At 40.1% G+C, this 16,270-nt stretch overlaps 1 protein-coding gene across 2 annotated transcripts; it reads left to right on the top strand.

Moving 5' to 3' along the window:
* Positions 1 to 1,516: 1,516 nt before the first annotated feature.
* gins3 (GINS complex subunit 3) lies at positions 1,517 to 13,514 on the top strand. 2 transcript variants are annotated; one of them, XM_022219192.2, is made up of 3 exons: positions 1,525 to 1,833; positions 2,859 to 3,092; positions 10,262 to 13,514. In XM_022219192.2, the coding sequence occupies exons 1-3, from the start codon at positions 1,663 to 1,665 to the stop codon at positions 10,490 to 10,492; spliced, it is 636 nt and encodes a 211-aa protein (XP_022074884.1). In that variant the 5' UTR covers positions 1,525 to 1,662; the 3' UTR covers positions 10,493 to 13,514. The 2 variants fall into 2 exon arrangements, with proteins under 2 accessions (XP_051808478.1, XP_022074884.1); XM_051952518.1 differs by lacking the exon at positions 2,859 to 3,092 and having other exon boundaries at positions 1,517 to 1,833.
* Positions 13,515 to 16,270: the final 2,756 nt, after the last annotated feature.

Raw genomic sequence — 16,270 nt, forward strand, 5'->3', positions numbered from 1 at the left:
ACATTCTATGACTCTGTGGTAGCGTCTGCTGTTTTCTATGCAGTGGTCTGTTGGGGAGCAGGGAGCTCTGAAAGGGACAGAAAGAGACCGAACAGACTGGTGAGGAGGACCGGTTCTGTGCTGGACTGTTCCCTGGACTCCATAGAGGAGGTGGGTGAGAGGAGGATGTTGGCAAAGCTCACATCCATCAGGGACAATCCCTCTCACCAACTGCATGACACTGTGGAGTCTTTAAGTAGCTTTTTCAGCAGCAGACTGAGACACCCACCCTGAAGAAGGAGCTGGTCCTCCATCCAATCTGCTGTCAGTCTGAACAACATCAGTATCACTGGATGATGCTAACATAAACACATAAGCACAATTCCTTGCACTGCTGTCATTTTCTGCACTTTTACATTCTATTCCACAAGTCACTTTGTGGGCTGCACAGTGGAGTAGAGGTTAGTACTGTCGCCTTGCAGCAAGAAGATACCCGGTTCAAATCCCGGCCTGGAATCTTTCTGCATGGAGTTTGCATGTTCTCCCTGTGCATGTGTGGGTTTTCTCCGGGTACTCTGGCTTCCTCCCACAGTCCAAAAACATGCTGAGGTTAATTGGTTACTCTAAATTGTCCGTAGGTGTGAATGTGAGTGTGATTGTGTGTCTGTATATGTAGCCCTGTGACAGACTGGTGACCTGTCCAGGGTGTCCCCTGCCTTCACCAGAGTCAGCTGGGATAGACTCCAGCACCCCCCATGACCCTAGTGAGGATAAAGCGGTGAATAGAGGATGGATGGATGTCACTTTTGCTGATGTCATTTATTTATAGTGTAATATTCTATTTATTCATTTTCATCCTTCATTCTTGTATATATTTTGTTATTATAATTATTATATTTACTGTATATTGCTGCTGTAACACGGGAAGTTTCCGCTGACATGGGGAGTAACAAAGGATTATCTTACCTTGCCTTATCTTAATCAATAACTGAACAGCTTGATTGAGACCACATGGATTACTCTGGTCTGGATCTCCTCACAGATTGGCTTGACGATGAAGAAACACAAAATGATAACAGACAAAAAACACACACAAAATGATGACAGACACAAAATTACACAAAATTACAACAACATGACACAAAATGGCCTTAGAGAGACAAAAAGAGGCACAAAATGATGACAGACACACAAAATGATCATAAAGAGCCAAAATGAGACACAAAATGATGACCAAGAGACAAAAAAATGGACACAAAATGACAACAAAATGACCATAAAGAGACAAAAAGAGACTCTAAATCATGACAAGTGTAACAAAAACCAGTTCCGATAAAACAAAAAGACAATAAATTTGCCAAACAATTTATAGGACTTCGAGAAAAATCGCCAAAAGTAAAAACAAAACGGGGGGGGGGGGGGGGAATCGATGACTGAACAGTTTGCTTGAGACTGCATTGATTGCTTTGGTCTGGATCTCCTCCAAGCGCTCTGATTGGCCCACATTCCCAGTGCAGCGCTCTGATTGGCCCACATTCCCAGTGCAGCCCTCTGATTGGTCCACACGTTGTGGCGCCAAAGCAGTAAAACCAGGAAGCGCCGTTAGCAGCGGTGGAGGTATAATATCGGGACGTTGCTCTATTTTTATCTTTTATTTACTTTTTTTGTCGTGTTTGCGCACAAATGGACTCCCAGTCGTACCTTCCCGTCCAGCCCGGGGTGGGCATGGAGGAGAACTTCCTGTCTCTGGACGACATTTTGCTGTCTCATGAGCGGCTTCCAGTCCGGACCGAGTGCACCTTCCCCCGGCTCGGGTTCCTGGAGAAGTCGAGCGACTCGCCAGACATTCCGGAGGTCAGTTTAAAAAAAACACCCATGAAATGTTTTAAAGTCGGTGACAGTTTAATCATTGTGGATCTACTCGTCAGTAGATAACGGGAACCTCTACGACTTATCTCAAAAGCAGCCCAGATACGTGAATAACGTCACACCAAACTCCATTCGGTGTTTTGTATTTTTATTTTTTTTCCCTCCCTTTAATGAAAAGATATGTAGGTAGGGTAAATTATTAATACTTTTTAAGAATAAACATGACTCACTTGTAAATTCGGCATCAGTGAGAATAAACACGTCTCACTTGTAATTTAGACATTAGTATTAACTTTCTAAAAAATAATACAAGCAAAAATCAAATTTCATAAAGCTCCAGTTCATTATTACACAGTTAGAATGCAGTTACCTGTTAAAGGTGAATATTTAGCTCAATAATGCGGATTTGGTCGGTTATTGAAGGGCTACATTAAACACAAAGTAGAGTCAAACATATTACTAATTGTTCTAAACGTGCTTAAAGTTAATTAAATGCTCTTTAATAAATTACCTGATTATAAATTATTAAAATAACATCAAGGACCAAGTTAATTTATGCAGCATCCTCTCAGACATGTATTATTCAAAGTATAAAATAAAGTGAAATTAAATATATATCAGATTAAACACAAAATAGAGCAGAATAAAATGTAATTAAGGTAAATAAATCAACAACAGTACATACATGTGGAATAATATGCACACAGGTCTTATTAAATTATTAAAATGCATAAGAGACACAAAACAACCACGAAGAGACACAAAACCACCACAAAGACACACAAAACAACCAAAAAGAGACACAGAACAACGACAAACAGACACAATCGACCACAAAGAGACACCTCATAGTATTTCTATGTGACACATCTGAGAGACTAACTCAAATGAATAAATGAGGGATTGAATTTGACTACCTGTTGGTTGGACAACTGAGCCGGTTCCAGGTGAGCCGGTTCCAGGTGAGCCGGTTCCAGGTGAGCCGGTTGAAGCCTCTTTCTTCCCCTCAGGGCACTAAGATGGAGCTCCCCCTGTGGCTGTCCAAGGGTCTGTATGAGAGGAAGAGGAGGGTTCTGTCTGTGGAGCTTCCAAAGGTCTACAGAGAAGGCTGGAGGACGGTTTTCACCGCCGACCCCAACGTGGTGGACCTGCACAAGATGGGCCCCTACTATTATGGTCTGGGCTCCCAGATGCTGCACTTTGAGAGTCCAGAGAACCCGGACATCGCTCAGACCCTGCTGCAGGTCAGTTAGTCAACCCCACAGGAGAAGCTAGGAGATACTAACCTCACCACCACAGGAGAAGCTACAGTACCTGAGAGACAGAAATAGAATTATACATCATCAGAGATTTTCAGATTAAATCAAATCACAAAATAGAATAATAAAATACCACGTCCACGTAGAGGAAAGAACAATAAAAACAAAAGGTAAAACCATAGACACGAGGCTAAGGATTAATAATGGTCATTAAATACATAAAAGAGAATAAGATCAACAATAAAATAAAGTGTTAAAACATGAATTAGACAAAAAGTAGATGATAATAAAATATGTCCCTGTGTGCAGCAGACACCCAGTATGGATCAGATATTTACACCAGAGCATGGTTTGTTTCTCTGCAGATGAATGAGAACAGACTGTTTGGGATGTTAAAGCAGACCTGCAGCAGAAGAAAACAAATCACTGAAGTGGGTTTTTATGAACGGCTCAAGAACTTAAAATGGAAACTCGAGTGTCGTTCTAAAATTCCTGCCATTGACGGATAGAGATCTGTGCCATCTTTAACTCTGTTACAGTACATCATTTATGATAATTACCACAAAAAGACACAAAACAACCACAAAGACACTAAACAACCACAAAGAGACACAAAACAACCACAAAGACACTAAACAACCACAAAGAGACACAAAACGACCACAAAGAGACACAAAACAACCACAAAGACACTAAACAACCACAAAGAGACACAAAACAACCACAAAGACACTAAACAACCACAAAGAGACACAAAACGACCACAAAGAGACACAAAACAACCACAAAGACACAAAACAACCACAAAGACACTAAACTACCACAAAGACACTAAACAACCACAAAGACACAAAACAACCACAAAGAGACACTAAACAACCACAAAGACACTAAACAACCACAAAGAGACACTAAACAACCACAAAGACACTAAACAACCACAAAGACACTAAACAACCACAAAGACACTAAACTACCACAAAGACACTAAACTACCACAAAGACACTAAACAACCACAAAGACACTAAACAACCACAAAGACACTAAACAACCACAAAGACACTAAACTACCACAAAGACACTAAACAACCACAAAGACACAAAACAACCACAAAGAGACACTAAACAACCACAAAGAGACACTAAACAACCACAAAGAGACACTAAACAACCACAAAGACACTAAACTACCACAAAGAGACACAAAACAACCACAAAGACACTAAACAACCACAAAGACACAAAACAACCACAAAGAGACACTAAACAACCACAAAGACACTAAACTACCACAAAGAGACACAAAACAACCACAAAGACACTAAACAACCACAAAGACACTAAACAACCACAAAGAGACACAAAACGACCACAAAGAGACACAAAACAACCACAAAGAGACACTAAACAACCACAAAGACACAAAACAACCACAAAGAGACACAAAACAACCACAAAGACACTAAACAACCACAAAGAGACACAAAACAACCACAAAGAGACACAAAACAACCACAAAGACACTAAACAACCACAAAGAGACACTAAACAACCACAAAGACACTAAACAACCACAAAGAGACACTAAACAACCACAAAGAGACACAAAACAACCACAAAGAGACACTAAACAACCACAAAGACACTAAACAACCACAAAGACACAAAACAACCACAAAGAGACACTAAACAACCACAAAGACACTAAACTACCACAAAGAGACACAAAACAACCACAAAGACACTAAACAACCACAAAGACACTAAACAACCACAAAGACACTAAACAACCACAAAGAGACACAAAACAACCACAAAGAGACACTAAACAACCACAAAGACACAAAACAACCACAAAGAGACACAAAACAACCACAAAGACACTAAACAACCACAAAGAGACACAAAACAACCACAAAGACACTAAACAACCACAAAGAGACACTAAACAACCACAAAGAGACACTAAACAACCACAAAGACACTAAACAACCACAAAGAGACACTAAACAACCACAAAGAGACACAAAACAACCACAAAGACACAAAACTACCACAAAGAGACACAACCACAAAGACACTAAACAACCACAAAGAGACACAAAACAACCACAAAGACACTAAACAACCACAAAGAGACACTAAACAACCACAAAGAGACACAAAACAACCACAAAGAGACACTAAACAACCACAAAGACACTAAACTACCACAAAGAGACACAAAACAACCACAAAGACACTAAACAACCACAAAGAGACACAAAACAACCACAAAGAGACACAAAACAACCACAAAGAGACACTAAACAACCACAAAGAGACACAAAACGACCACAAAGAGACACAAAACAACCACAAAGAGACACAAAACAACCACAAAGACACAAAACAACCACAAAGAGACACAAAACAACCACAAAGACACTAAACAACCACAAAGAGACACAAAACAACCACAAAGACACTAAACAACCACAAAGAGACACTAAACAACCACAAAGAGACACAAAACAACCACAAAGAGACACAAAACAACCACAAAGAGACACAAAACAACCACAAAGAGACACAAAACAACCACAAAGAGACACAAAACAACCACAAAGACACTAAACTACCACAAAGAGACACAAAACAACCACAAAGACACTAAACAACCACAAAGAGACACTAAACAACCACAAAGACACAAAACAACCACAAAGAGACACTAAACAAGCAAAAAGAGACACTAAACAAGCAAAAAGAGACACAAAACAACCACAAAGAGACACAAAACAACCACAAAGACACTAAACAACCACAAAGAGACACTAAACAACCACAAAGACACTAAACAACCACAAAGAGACACTAAACAACCACAAAGAGACACAAAACAACCACAAAGAGACACTAAACAACCACAAAGACACTAAACAACCACAAAGACACAAAACAACCACAAAGACACTAAACAACCACAAAGACACTAAACTACCACAAAGAGACACAAAACAACCACAAAGACACTAAACAACCACAAAGACACTAAACAACCACAAAGAGACACAAAACGACCACAAAGAGACACAAAACGACCACAAAGAGACACAAAACAACCACAAAGAGACACAAAACAACCACAAAGACACAAAACAACCACAAAGAGACACAAAACAACCACAAAGACACTAAACAACCACAAAGAGACACAAAACAACCACAAAGACACTAAACAACCACAAAGAGACACTAAACAACCACAAAGAGACACAAAACAACCACAAAGAGACACTAAACAACCACAAAGAGACACAAAACAACCACAAAGAGACACTAAACAACCACAAAGACACTAAACAACCACAAAGAGACACAAAACAACCACAAAGACACTAAACAACCACAAAGAGACACTAAACAACCACAAAGAGACAAAACAACCACAAAGAGACACAAAACAACCACAAAGAGACACTAAACAAGCAAAAAGAGACACAAAACAAGCAAAAAGAGACACAAAACAAGCAAAAAGAGACACAAAACAAGCAAAAAGAGACACAAAACAAGCAAAAAGAGACACAAAACGACCACAAAGACACAAAACGACCACAAAGAGACACAAAACGACCACAAAGAGACACAAAACGACCACAAAGAGACACAAAACGACCACAAAGAGACACAAAACAACCACAAAGAGACACTAAACAACCACAGAGACACAAAACAACCACAAAGAGACACAAAACAACCACAAAGACACAAAACAACCACAAAGACACAAAACAACCACAAAGAGACACAAAACAACCACAAAGAGACACTAAACAAGCAAAAAGAGACACAAAACAACCACAAAGACACTAAACAACCACAAAGAGACACTAAACAACCACAAAGAGACACAAAACGACCACAAAGAGACACAAAACAACCACAAAGAGACACTAAACAACCACAAAGACACAAAACAACCACAAAGACACAAAACAACCACAAAGAGACACAAAACAACCACAAAGAGACTAAACAACCACAAAGAGACACAAAACAACCACAAAGAGACACAAAACAACCACAAAGAGACACAAAACAACCACAAAGACACAAAACAACCACAAAGAGACACAAAACAACCACAAAGAGACTAAACAACCACAAAGAGACACAAAACAACCACAAAGAGACACAAAACAACCACAAAGAGACACAAAACAACCACAAAGAGACACAAAACAACCACAAAGACACAAAACAACCACAAAGAGACACTAAACAACCACAAAGAGACAAAACAACCACAGAGACACAAAACAACCACAAAGACACAAAACAACCACAAAGAGACACAAAACAACCACAAAGAGACTAAACAACCACAAAGAGACACTAAACAACCACAAAGACACTAAACAACCACAAAGACACTAAACAACCACACAGAGACACAAAACAACCACAAAGACACTAAACAACCACAAAGACACAAAACAACCACAAAGACACTAAACAACCACAAAGACACTAAACAACCACAAAGAGACACTAAACAACCACAAAGACACTAAACAACCACAAAGAGACACTAAACAACCACAAAGACACTAAACAACCACAAAGAGACACTAAACAACCACAAAGACACTAAACAACCACAAAGAGACACTAAACAACCACAAAGACACTAAACAACCACAAAGACACTAAACAACCACAAAGAGACACAAAACAACCACAAAGACACTAAACAACCACACAGAGACACTAAACAACCACAAAGACACTAAACAACCACAAAGACACTAAACAACCACACAGAGACACTAAACAACCACACAGAGACACAAAACAACCACAAAGACACAAAACAACCACAAAGACACTAAACAACCACACAGAGACACTAAACAACCACACAGAGACACAAAACAACCACAAAGACACAAAACAACCACAAAGACACTAAACAACCACACAGAGACACAAAACAACCACAAAGACACAAAACAACCACAAAGACACTAAACAACCACAAAGAGACACTAAACAACCACAAAGACACTAAACAACCACAAAGAGACACTAAACAACCACAAAGACACTAAACAACCACAAAGACACTAAACAACCACAAAGAGACACAAAACAACCACAAAGACACTAAACAACCACAAAGACACTAAACAACCACACAGAGACACTAAACAACCACAAAGACACTAAACAACCACAAAGACACTAAACAACCACAAAGACACTAAACAACCACAAAGACACTAAACAACCACACAGAGACACTAAACAACCACACAGAGACACAAAACAACCACAAAGACACAAAACAACCACAAAGACACTAAACAACCACACAGAGACACTAAACAACCACAAAGAGACACTAAACAACCACAAAGACACTAAACAACCACAAAGACACTAAACAACCACAAAGACACTAAACAACCACAAAGACACTAAACAACCACAAAGAGACAAAACAACCACAAAGAGACACAAAACAACCACAAAGACACAAAACAACCACAAAGAGACAAAACAACCACAAAGAGACACAAAACAACCACAAAGACACAAAACAACCACAAAGAGACACTAAACGACCAAAAAATGAAACAAAACAACCACAAAGAGATAAGATAAGATAATCCTTTATTGATCCCCAGAGGGGACATTCAGGTATTGCAGCAGCACAGGGCAAGTACAAGGATAAAGGGTAGCAGCATGCATTGGGTTCAAGAATTACAGTTTTAGGACAAACCAAGGGTGACGTATAATAAACAAAACAAAAAGGGAAACAATAAACAGCAAACAGTATGAAGTATTCACCATGCTGTGCAGTGCAGTGAGGTAAAGTGACAGTGTGAGGGTAACAAGAGATAAATACAGTAATCAGCAGGAGTTATGTACAGTAATTACAGGGGGGGTCAGTGCAGTGATGTACTGTGGCCTCCACTGCTGTTTAAGAGTCTGATGGCGGTGGGCACAAAGGAGCCCCTGAAGCGCTCAGTTCTGGTTCTGGGTGGGATGATGGGCTGGCTGAATGAGCTGCCCATGTCCCACAGCTCCTCATGGAGAGGGTGAGAGAAGTTGTCCTGGATTGCCCTGATTTTGTCCATGATCCTCCTCTCTGCCACGGTCTCCAGGTTGTCCAATTGAAGGAACACAACAGAACGGGCCTTCTTCACCAGTTTGTTAAGTTAAATAACCACAAAGACACACAAAATTAACCCTAACCATTGTTTTGTGTCTCTCTGTGGTTGTTTTGTGTCTCAGTGTGCTTGTTTTGTGTTTCTTTGTGGTTGTTTAGTGTCTCTTTGTGGTTGTTGACTCTATTCAGGCTGAGGATCAAATCCAGCCAGTGTTGTGTATTAGTTCACCGCTAGGGGGCGCCATCAGGTCATAAAACCGTTGTGAAGCTGTTTCCAGGCAGACTGGCTTTAATGTCACTGACAGAAACACCCATCACCTCACAGAACACACAAACACACCTACAGGCATCACGGATACATCTAAAAGGTTCATTTATGACCAAAGAGGCAGAAATATAGCTGAAACCAGGAGGTTTACAGATTTATCTGTCAGAATCAGAATTTATTCACAGTTGGTCCTGTTCAAGTCTGAGACGTTTAAGCTGAAGAAAAAATAAAGAAATGTGAGCATTATAGAGATAAACAGAAATATCAGTAGAAAAATGTGTAATAAAAAGTAAACATAAGGAGAAAAGTGTAAGCATAACAACCACAGAGAGACACACAACAACAGAGAGACACACAACGACAGAGAGACACACAACCACAGAGAGACACACAACGACAGAGAGACACACAACGACAGAGAGACACAAAACAACAACAAATAGACACAAAACGACCACAAAGAGACACAAAACGACCACAAAGAGACACAAAACGACCACAAAGAGACAGGCTGCCGGGATGCTTTAATGTAGAATGCATCCAGTCCAACATTTTGTGTCCCTTTGTTGTCGTTTTGTGTCTCTGTCATCATTTTCTGTCTCTTTGTGGTCATTTGGTGTCTCTCTGTGGTGGTTTTGTGTCTCTTTGTGGTCATTTTGTCTTTATTTTGTGTCTCTGTGTGGCCGTCCACCATGTCCTGGTCTGACGTGTCCCCTCCTGTCCTCCAGACCTTCGTGGGTCGGTTCCGGCGGACCATGGACTCGTCCCAGAACGCCTACAACGAGGACACGTCTTCGCTGGTGGAGCGTCTGGACTTTCTGGAGAAGAGTCTGTTCAGGGCGGGTCAGAGCGGCCTGAACGGCTTCCAGAGCTGGGAGAAGGGTCTGGCCTCCACGCTCACCGCCTCCAGCCTGGTCCTCAACTACCGCAAGAGGAAGATCACCGACGTCCAGCCCTGAGCAGCCGCTGAGCACCAGAGCAGCCACCTTTGTCCTGACTGCTCTCAGACGTGTCCACCTTTATCCTGACTGCTCTCAGACATGTCCACCTTTATCCTGACTGCTCTCAGACGTGTCCACCTTTATCCTGACTGCTCTGAGACGTGTCCACCTTTATCCTGACTGCTCTGAGACGTGTCCACCTTTATCCTGACTGCTCTCAGACGTGTCCACCTTTATCCTGACTGCTCTGAGACGTGTCCACCTTTATCCTGACTGCTCTCAGACGTGTCCACCTTTATCCTGACTGCTCTCAGACATGTCCACCTTTATCCTGACTGCTCTGAGACGTGTCCACCTTTATCCTGACTGCTCTCAGACGTGTCCACCTTTATCCTGACTGCTCTCAGACGTGTCCACCTTTATCCTGACTGCTCTCAGACGTGTCCACCTTTATCCTGACTGCTCTCAGACGTGTCCACCTTTATCCTGACTGCTCTCAGACATGTCCACCTTTATCCTGACTGCTCTCAGACGTGTCCACCTTTATCCTGACTGCTCTGAGACGTGTCCACCTTTATCCTGACTGCTCTCAGACATGTCCACCTTTATCCTGACTGCTCTCAGACGTGTCCACCTTTATCCTGACTGCTCTGAGACGTGTCCACCTTTATCCTGACTGCTCTCAGACGTGTCCACCTTTATCCTGACTGCTCTCAGACGTGTCCACCTTTATCCTGACTGCTCTCAGACGGACGTTCAGTCCCCTGCTGACGCTCTGCTGCTGTAACTGGATGCTTCACCAGCAAACACACGGCTGCTTTACGGCGCTGCAGATGGAACTGTGGGGAAAGAAGTCAGACATAAATGTGTGAGAGTCGGTAACATCTACAAACTGCTGCTGGAACTGAAGGTTTGAACCAGAGAAACCACAGATCAGCTGGCTGTGACGTGGAGATGAACTGGATGCTGCTGAACACCAAACGTTTCTGTTTATCACCAGGAATAAACTCATTTCATGTTCAAATAGTCCCACCAGCTGTTTTCTGTTTGTCTCCAGCCTCCAAACATCTCCAGATGTTCATCAGGTTATTCTGAGACAGAAAGAGAAGCTGGAATGATCAGATCTGTGACGGTTCACTGGTTTAGTGAATAAAACCGGCCTTCCACTGTCTGAATGTGTTTAGAAACAGACTCCAGTCCGGATAAAACACCTGAACCACACAGCTCATCTCTTTATTTTAGTCACATTTAAATCCAACATAAAGAACATCTGCAGCTGCTCACATGTGAAGATTTACCAGTAAAATCTGAGCTTCTAGACAGCTGGTCACACGGAAAGAAAGGTGAAGAGAACGAAGCCGGAGGCTGCTTAAGACACAAAATATACAAAAAATAACACAACGAGGCACTTCTTCATTTGGGAAACCTGTTAAATCAGATGAAGAATCAGATGATCTGCAGGCTTCCTGGAGATCAGAGCTGTCTGACTGGTTCTAGTCCAGGTTCCATATTTATCCCAGTCTGATCTCCAGTAAAACCAGTAAAACCACAGCATGATAACCTCTAAATAAGCACAACGCCTAATGGCTCCTCATGTTCACATTTAAGGACTTCTCTTTTTACTCACCATCATCAACAACCTGAAATTTGTTTCATTTCCACATTACAGAGTGTTTACAAAGAAACACAACATGTAGTCACAGGAACAGAACCAGAGAGGGTTTACTGGAGGATCAGAACCACAAAAAAAGACACAAACTGACAAGAACAAGACAAAACATTACAAAACCGAGACACAAAGCGACACAAAACAGAAAAAAAAAGAAAAAAACAGTCACAAAGCTACCAAGACAAATGACAAAAATGTGACAAAAAATGACAAAAAACCCCAAAATGACAAAACAATAGTCACAAATCACAAGCAAGAGAAAAGGAAACAGGAAACGACAAAAACATGAGACAAACGACAAAAGATTACAAAAAATGAGAAGTTACACAAAATAAAACAAAAGACAAAAGATTTGATTAAAAAGTTACAAGAGATAAAAAAAATAGACAAAAGACAGAAAAACTACACAAACGAGACAAAAAATAAACGAAACAACAAAAACATGAGACAAACAACAAGTCAGTCAAAAAAAGGACCAAAAACAGCAGAAATTGGAAAAAGATATTTTAAAATGACACAGAACGACACGCTTTCATGTTGGGAACACTTCCAGATGTTGACGGGAACACTTCCAGATGTTGACGTGAACACTTCCAGATGTTGACGGGAACACTTCCAGATGTTGACGGGAACACTTCCAGATGTTGACGGGGACACTTCCAGATGTTGATGGAACACTTCAGATGTTGATGGAACACTTCAGATGTTGATGGAACACTTCAGATGTTGATGTTGATGGGGACACTTCCAGATGTTGATGGAACACTTCAGATGTTGATGGAACACTTCAGATGTTGACGGGGACACTTCCAGATGTTGACGGGAACACTTCCAGATGTTGACGTAAACACTTCCAGATGTTGACGGGAACACTTCCAGATGTTGACGGGAACACTTCCAGATGTTGATGGGACACTTCCAGATGTTGATGGAACACTTCAGATGTTGATGGAACACTTCAGATGTTGATGGAACACTTCCAGATGTTGATGTTGATGGGGACACTTCCAGATGTTGATGGAACACTTCCAGATGTTGACGGGAACACTTCAGATGTTGACGGGAACACTTCCAGATGTTGATGCTTAAACCAGTCATTGATCTTCAGACTGGAGGAATCTGCTGTTAGATTTATGGAACATAAAGAAATGTGAAGTTTCTCCACAAACTAAATGTGTTCACAAAGTTTAAGTCATTTTAATGCTTAATTCATGGATTTACCGATAAAATGTCATCAAGTTAACCAGAAAAATGCTGTGAAATGATGCGATGCTGGAAAACTGGATAAAAACAGCAAATCAAAACTGCATCTTTCTGATGTTTGTAACATGTAAACACGCTGTGTGTCAGAATAAATGTGATAAAAATGCAGATGTTTCATGCGGCTGTTATTCACCTGTTCTGTTTGTTTGTTTTTCTTACAGTAAACATCTAAATTAATTAATTTCTGTGAATTTAATGGATATTATCAGCAATTTATCCACACAGGGAAAAATTTTAAATTGAAGTAAAAAAAAAGTTCAGCATTTTTGAGTCTTTTTACATAATAATAATAATAATCTTTTTTTATTTTTGTTCCCAATAATTCATAATTTCTGTAAAATAAACACTTTAACCTCTGATTTTAATCCAGTAAACAGTATTTTACAGAAACTCTGTATAATTATAGTAAACAATAAAAAATATAAATAGTTAAACAGAATGAAGACTGTAGTCTGTAGCAGGGCTGTACAGTGCGAGCGTTTCACTCTCATATGCGCCTAAAAATAGATCGGTGCGAGTAGAAAAAATAAAAAGGGAGCACGCGTGTGAGTACAGATGTCAACCCTGTCATTCGCATTTGCTCCTAAAATAAATCCACACAAAGTGGATCAAAGTAAAAGTCACAGCCTACACCTTCTTCTTCAACAACTTTTTTTTTTTCACATCGGCGCTACAACACGACATGGTCAGAAAACCCGTGAGCTCCTCTGACTCTCAGGCCGTCTCCCCCATAGATCTATACAAACATGTATATATCTATGGTCTCCCCCCCACAGTACCGAGCATCACACAGACCGACGCACTTTCTTAAAGCGACAGGCTCCTATTTCTGTCTTTAGCTTTTATGAACACATTAACTTGAAATAACCAAATACTGTGTCTGTCTAAATTATAATAATGCAAATGACACTAAATTAAGCATGTAAAACAGTTTAAATACCATAAAGTAATAACTGAACTAAAACTGTCATCAGTTAACACAATCTATGCATTCTGCACCTATAATCAGACTCCCCTAAGAACGCAAGATATGGCCTCAAAATATGTCTGGTATTTATGTATAAAGTCTTTAATATAAATATAGTTCTTAAGTATAAAGTTATTTGTATTTGTTGTTATTTTTATTGGGCCAGTTAACAATATAATAGAATTTAAATTCTCTATCCCACACCTGGGAAATTATTTGCTACTACAGCTACAACACCAAATTACAAGTTTAAAAAAAATCCTAGTAAATTACAGTCTGTAAGAACAGAATAATAAAATAAGGGGCTAAATGATCACAGTATGGCAGATTAAGAACAGAGACTATTTCAAAACTAGGACTTTAACAGAAATATGCTGATTGAGTTAACTGTGCAGATTGTATGAGATGAAATAAAATCTGCAGTCAGAATTTGTTGGGTCACTTAACAAAATCTGACTCCCCTTATTGTTTTGGCAAAGAAGTGACAACCTCCAAACTTTCTCAGCTCCATCTGCTCCTCTGCTGCTGTTGTATAAGGTCTGGTGTACATGGTGGCTTCCACCAAGTTTTTTGCTTGGAAATTGGAAAAATGTAACATAATGCCATCTGAGTGATGATGGAAAATATGACAAAAGAAAGAAGTCAATAGACCAATCACACTCCAAATGAAAGGAAGCCATATTGGAGAAAGTTTTGTTTTCTTTGGTGAGAACAAACTCAATAATTCTTTACAAACTAATTACAAAATACACATACATATGTACACCTCCTTTTATGAGAACAAAATCAAACATAATTCTTTGCAAACTATTTACAAAACACACAGACACAAACACACACACACACACACACACGCACACACACACACACTCTAAACATGGGCTTTGGTGTTTCCTTGTGACGGATGTAGTATAGATGTCCATCTGTAAAAATACATTGGTTTATTAGTTCACAAAGTCCTGAGGACCAATGAAGCTGATGTATGTGACACTGGTGAGGGATGATGATGTATTTAGTGGGAGAAGCTTTGTTTGTGCAATGTCACTGTTAGAACTGCATCCATTTATTTGACCACTGAAGACCTCATGAGGATCAGCTTGGAGGGGCCATGTCTGGAGGACTTTGATCCAAGTCCTGCTGTGGAGCTGGATGAACTCAGCCAAGTGTGCCAGGATGACTTGAATACAAAAAGATGTGGGACAGGGATGTTCTCTGTGTTAAAGAACTGAGCCGACTGCTTGGCTTGTTGTGTGAATGTTAATAAAATTGTGCGATTCATAGTGAAAATTCATAGTGCTCCTAAATGTTTTTCTGTGCTCCTACATTTTTTCACTAGGAGCACCTGTGCTATAGTGAAAAAGCTCAGCGTACAGCCCTGGTCTGTAGTAAGATATAACAGTGATCGATATGTTCAGACTGTAGTTTAAGCTGCTGTAATGTTTATTTATTCCTTCATTTGTTTGGGACAGTGCACATTAAAATGTGTGTAAATGTGCCAGATTACAGCACCATGCTAAGAAAGAAAAGACATAACAGTGATCGATATGTTCAGACTGTAGTTTAAGCTGCTGTAATGTTTATTTATTCCTTCATTTGTTTGGGACAGTGCACATTAAAATGTGTGTAAATGTGCCAGATTACAGCACCATGCTAAGAAAGAAAAGACATAACAGTGATCGATATGTTCAGACTGTAGTTTAAGCTGCTGTAATGTTTATTTATTCCTTCATTTGTTTGGGACAGTGCACATTAAAATGTGTGTAAATGTGCCAGATTACAGCACCATGCTAAGAAAGAAAAGACATAACAGTGATCGATATGTTCAGACTGTAGTTTAAGCTGCTGTGATGCTCACACTTCATGGTTTCTGCAGCAGCCCTATGAGGGTGAGATGATG

The sequence above is a fragment of the Acanthochromis polyacanthus genome, chromosome 8 (genome assembly GCF_021347895.1).
Source record: "Acanthochromis polyacanthus isolate Apoly-LR-REF ecotype Palm Island chromosome 8, KAUST_Apoly_ChrSc, whole genome shotgun sequence".
NCBI lineage: Eukaryota > Metazoa > Chordata > Actinopteri > Pomacentridae > Acanthochromis > Acanthochromis polyacanthus.

What these genes read in the sequence shown, in the direction of transcription:
- gins3 (XM_022219192.2), top strand. Translation starts at nt 1,663, where the DNA reads ATGGACTCCCAGTCGTACCTTCCCGTCCAGCCCGGGGTGGGCATGGAG. An exon ending in ACTCGCCAGACATTCCGGAG is followed by an intron (nt 1,834 to 2,858) that starts GTCAGTTTAAAA and finishes TCTTCCCCTCAG; the next exon opens with GGCACTAAGATGGAGCTCCC. An exon ending in TCGCTCAGACCCTGCTGCAG is followed by an intron (nt 3,093 to 10,261) that starts GTCAGTTAGTCA and finishes CCTGTCCTCCAG; the next exon opens with ACCTTCGTGGGTCGGTTCCG.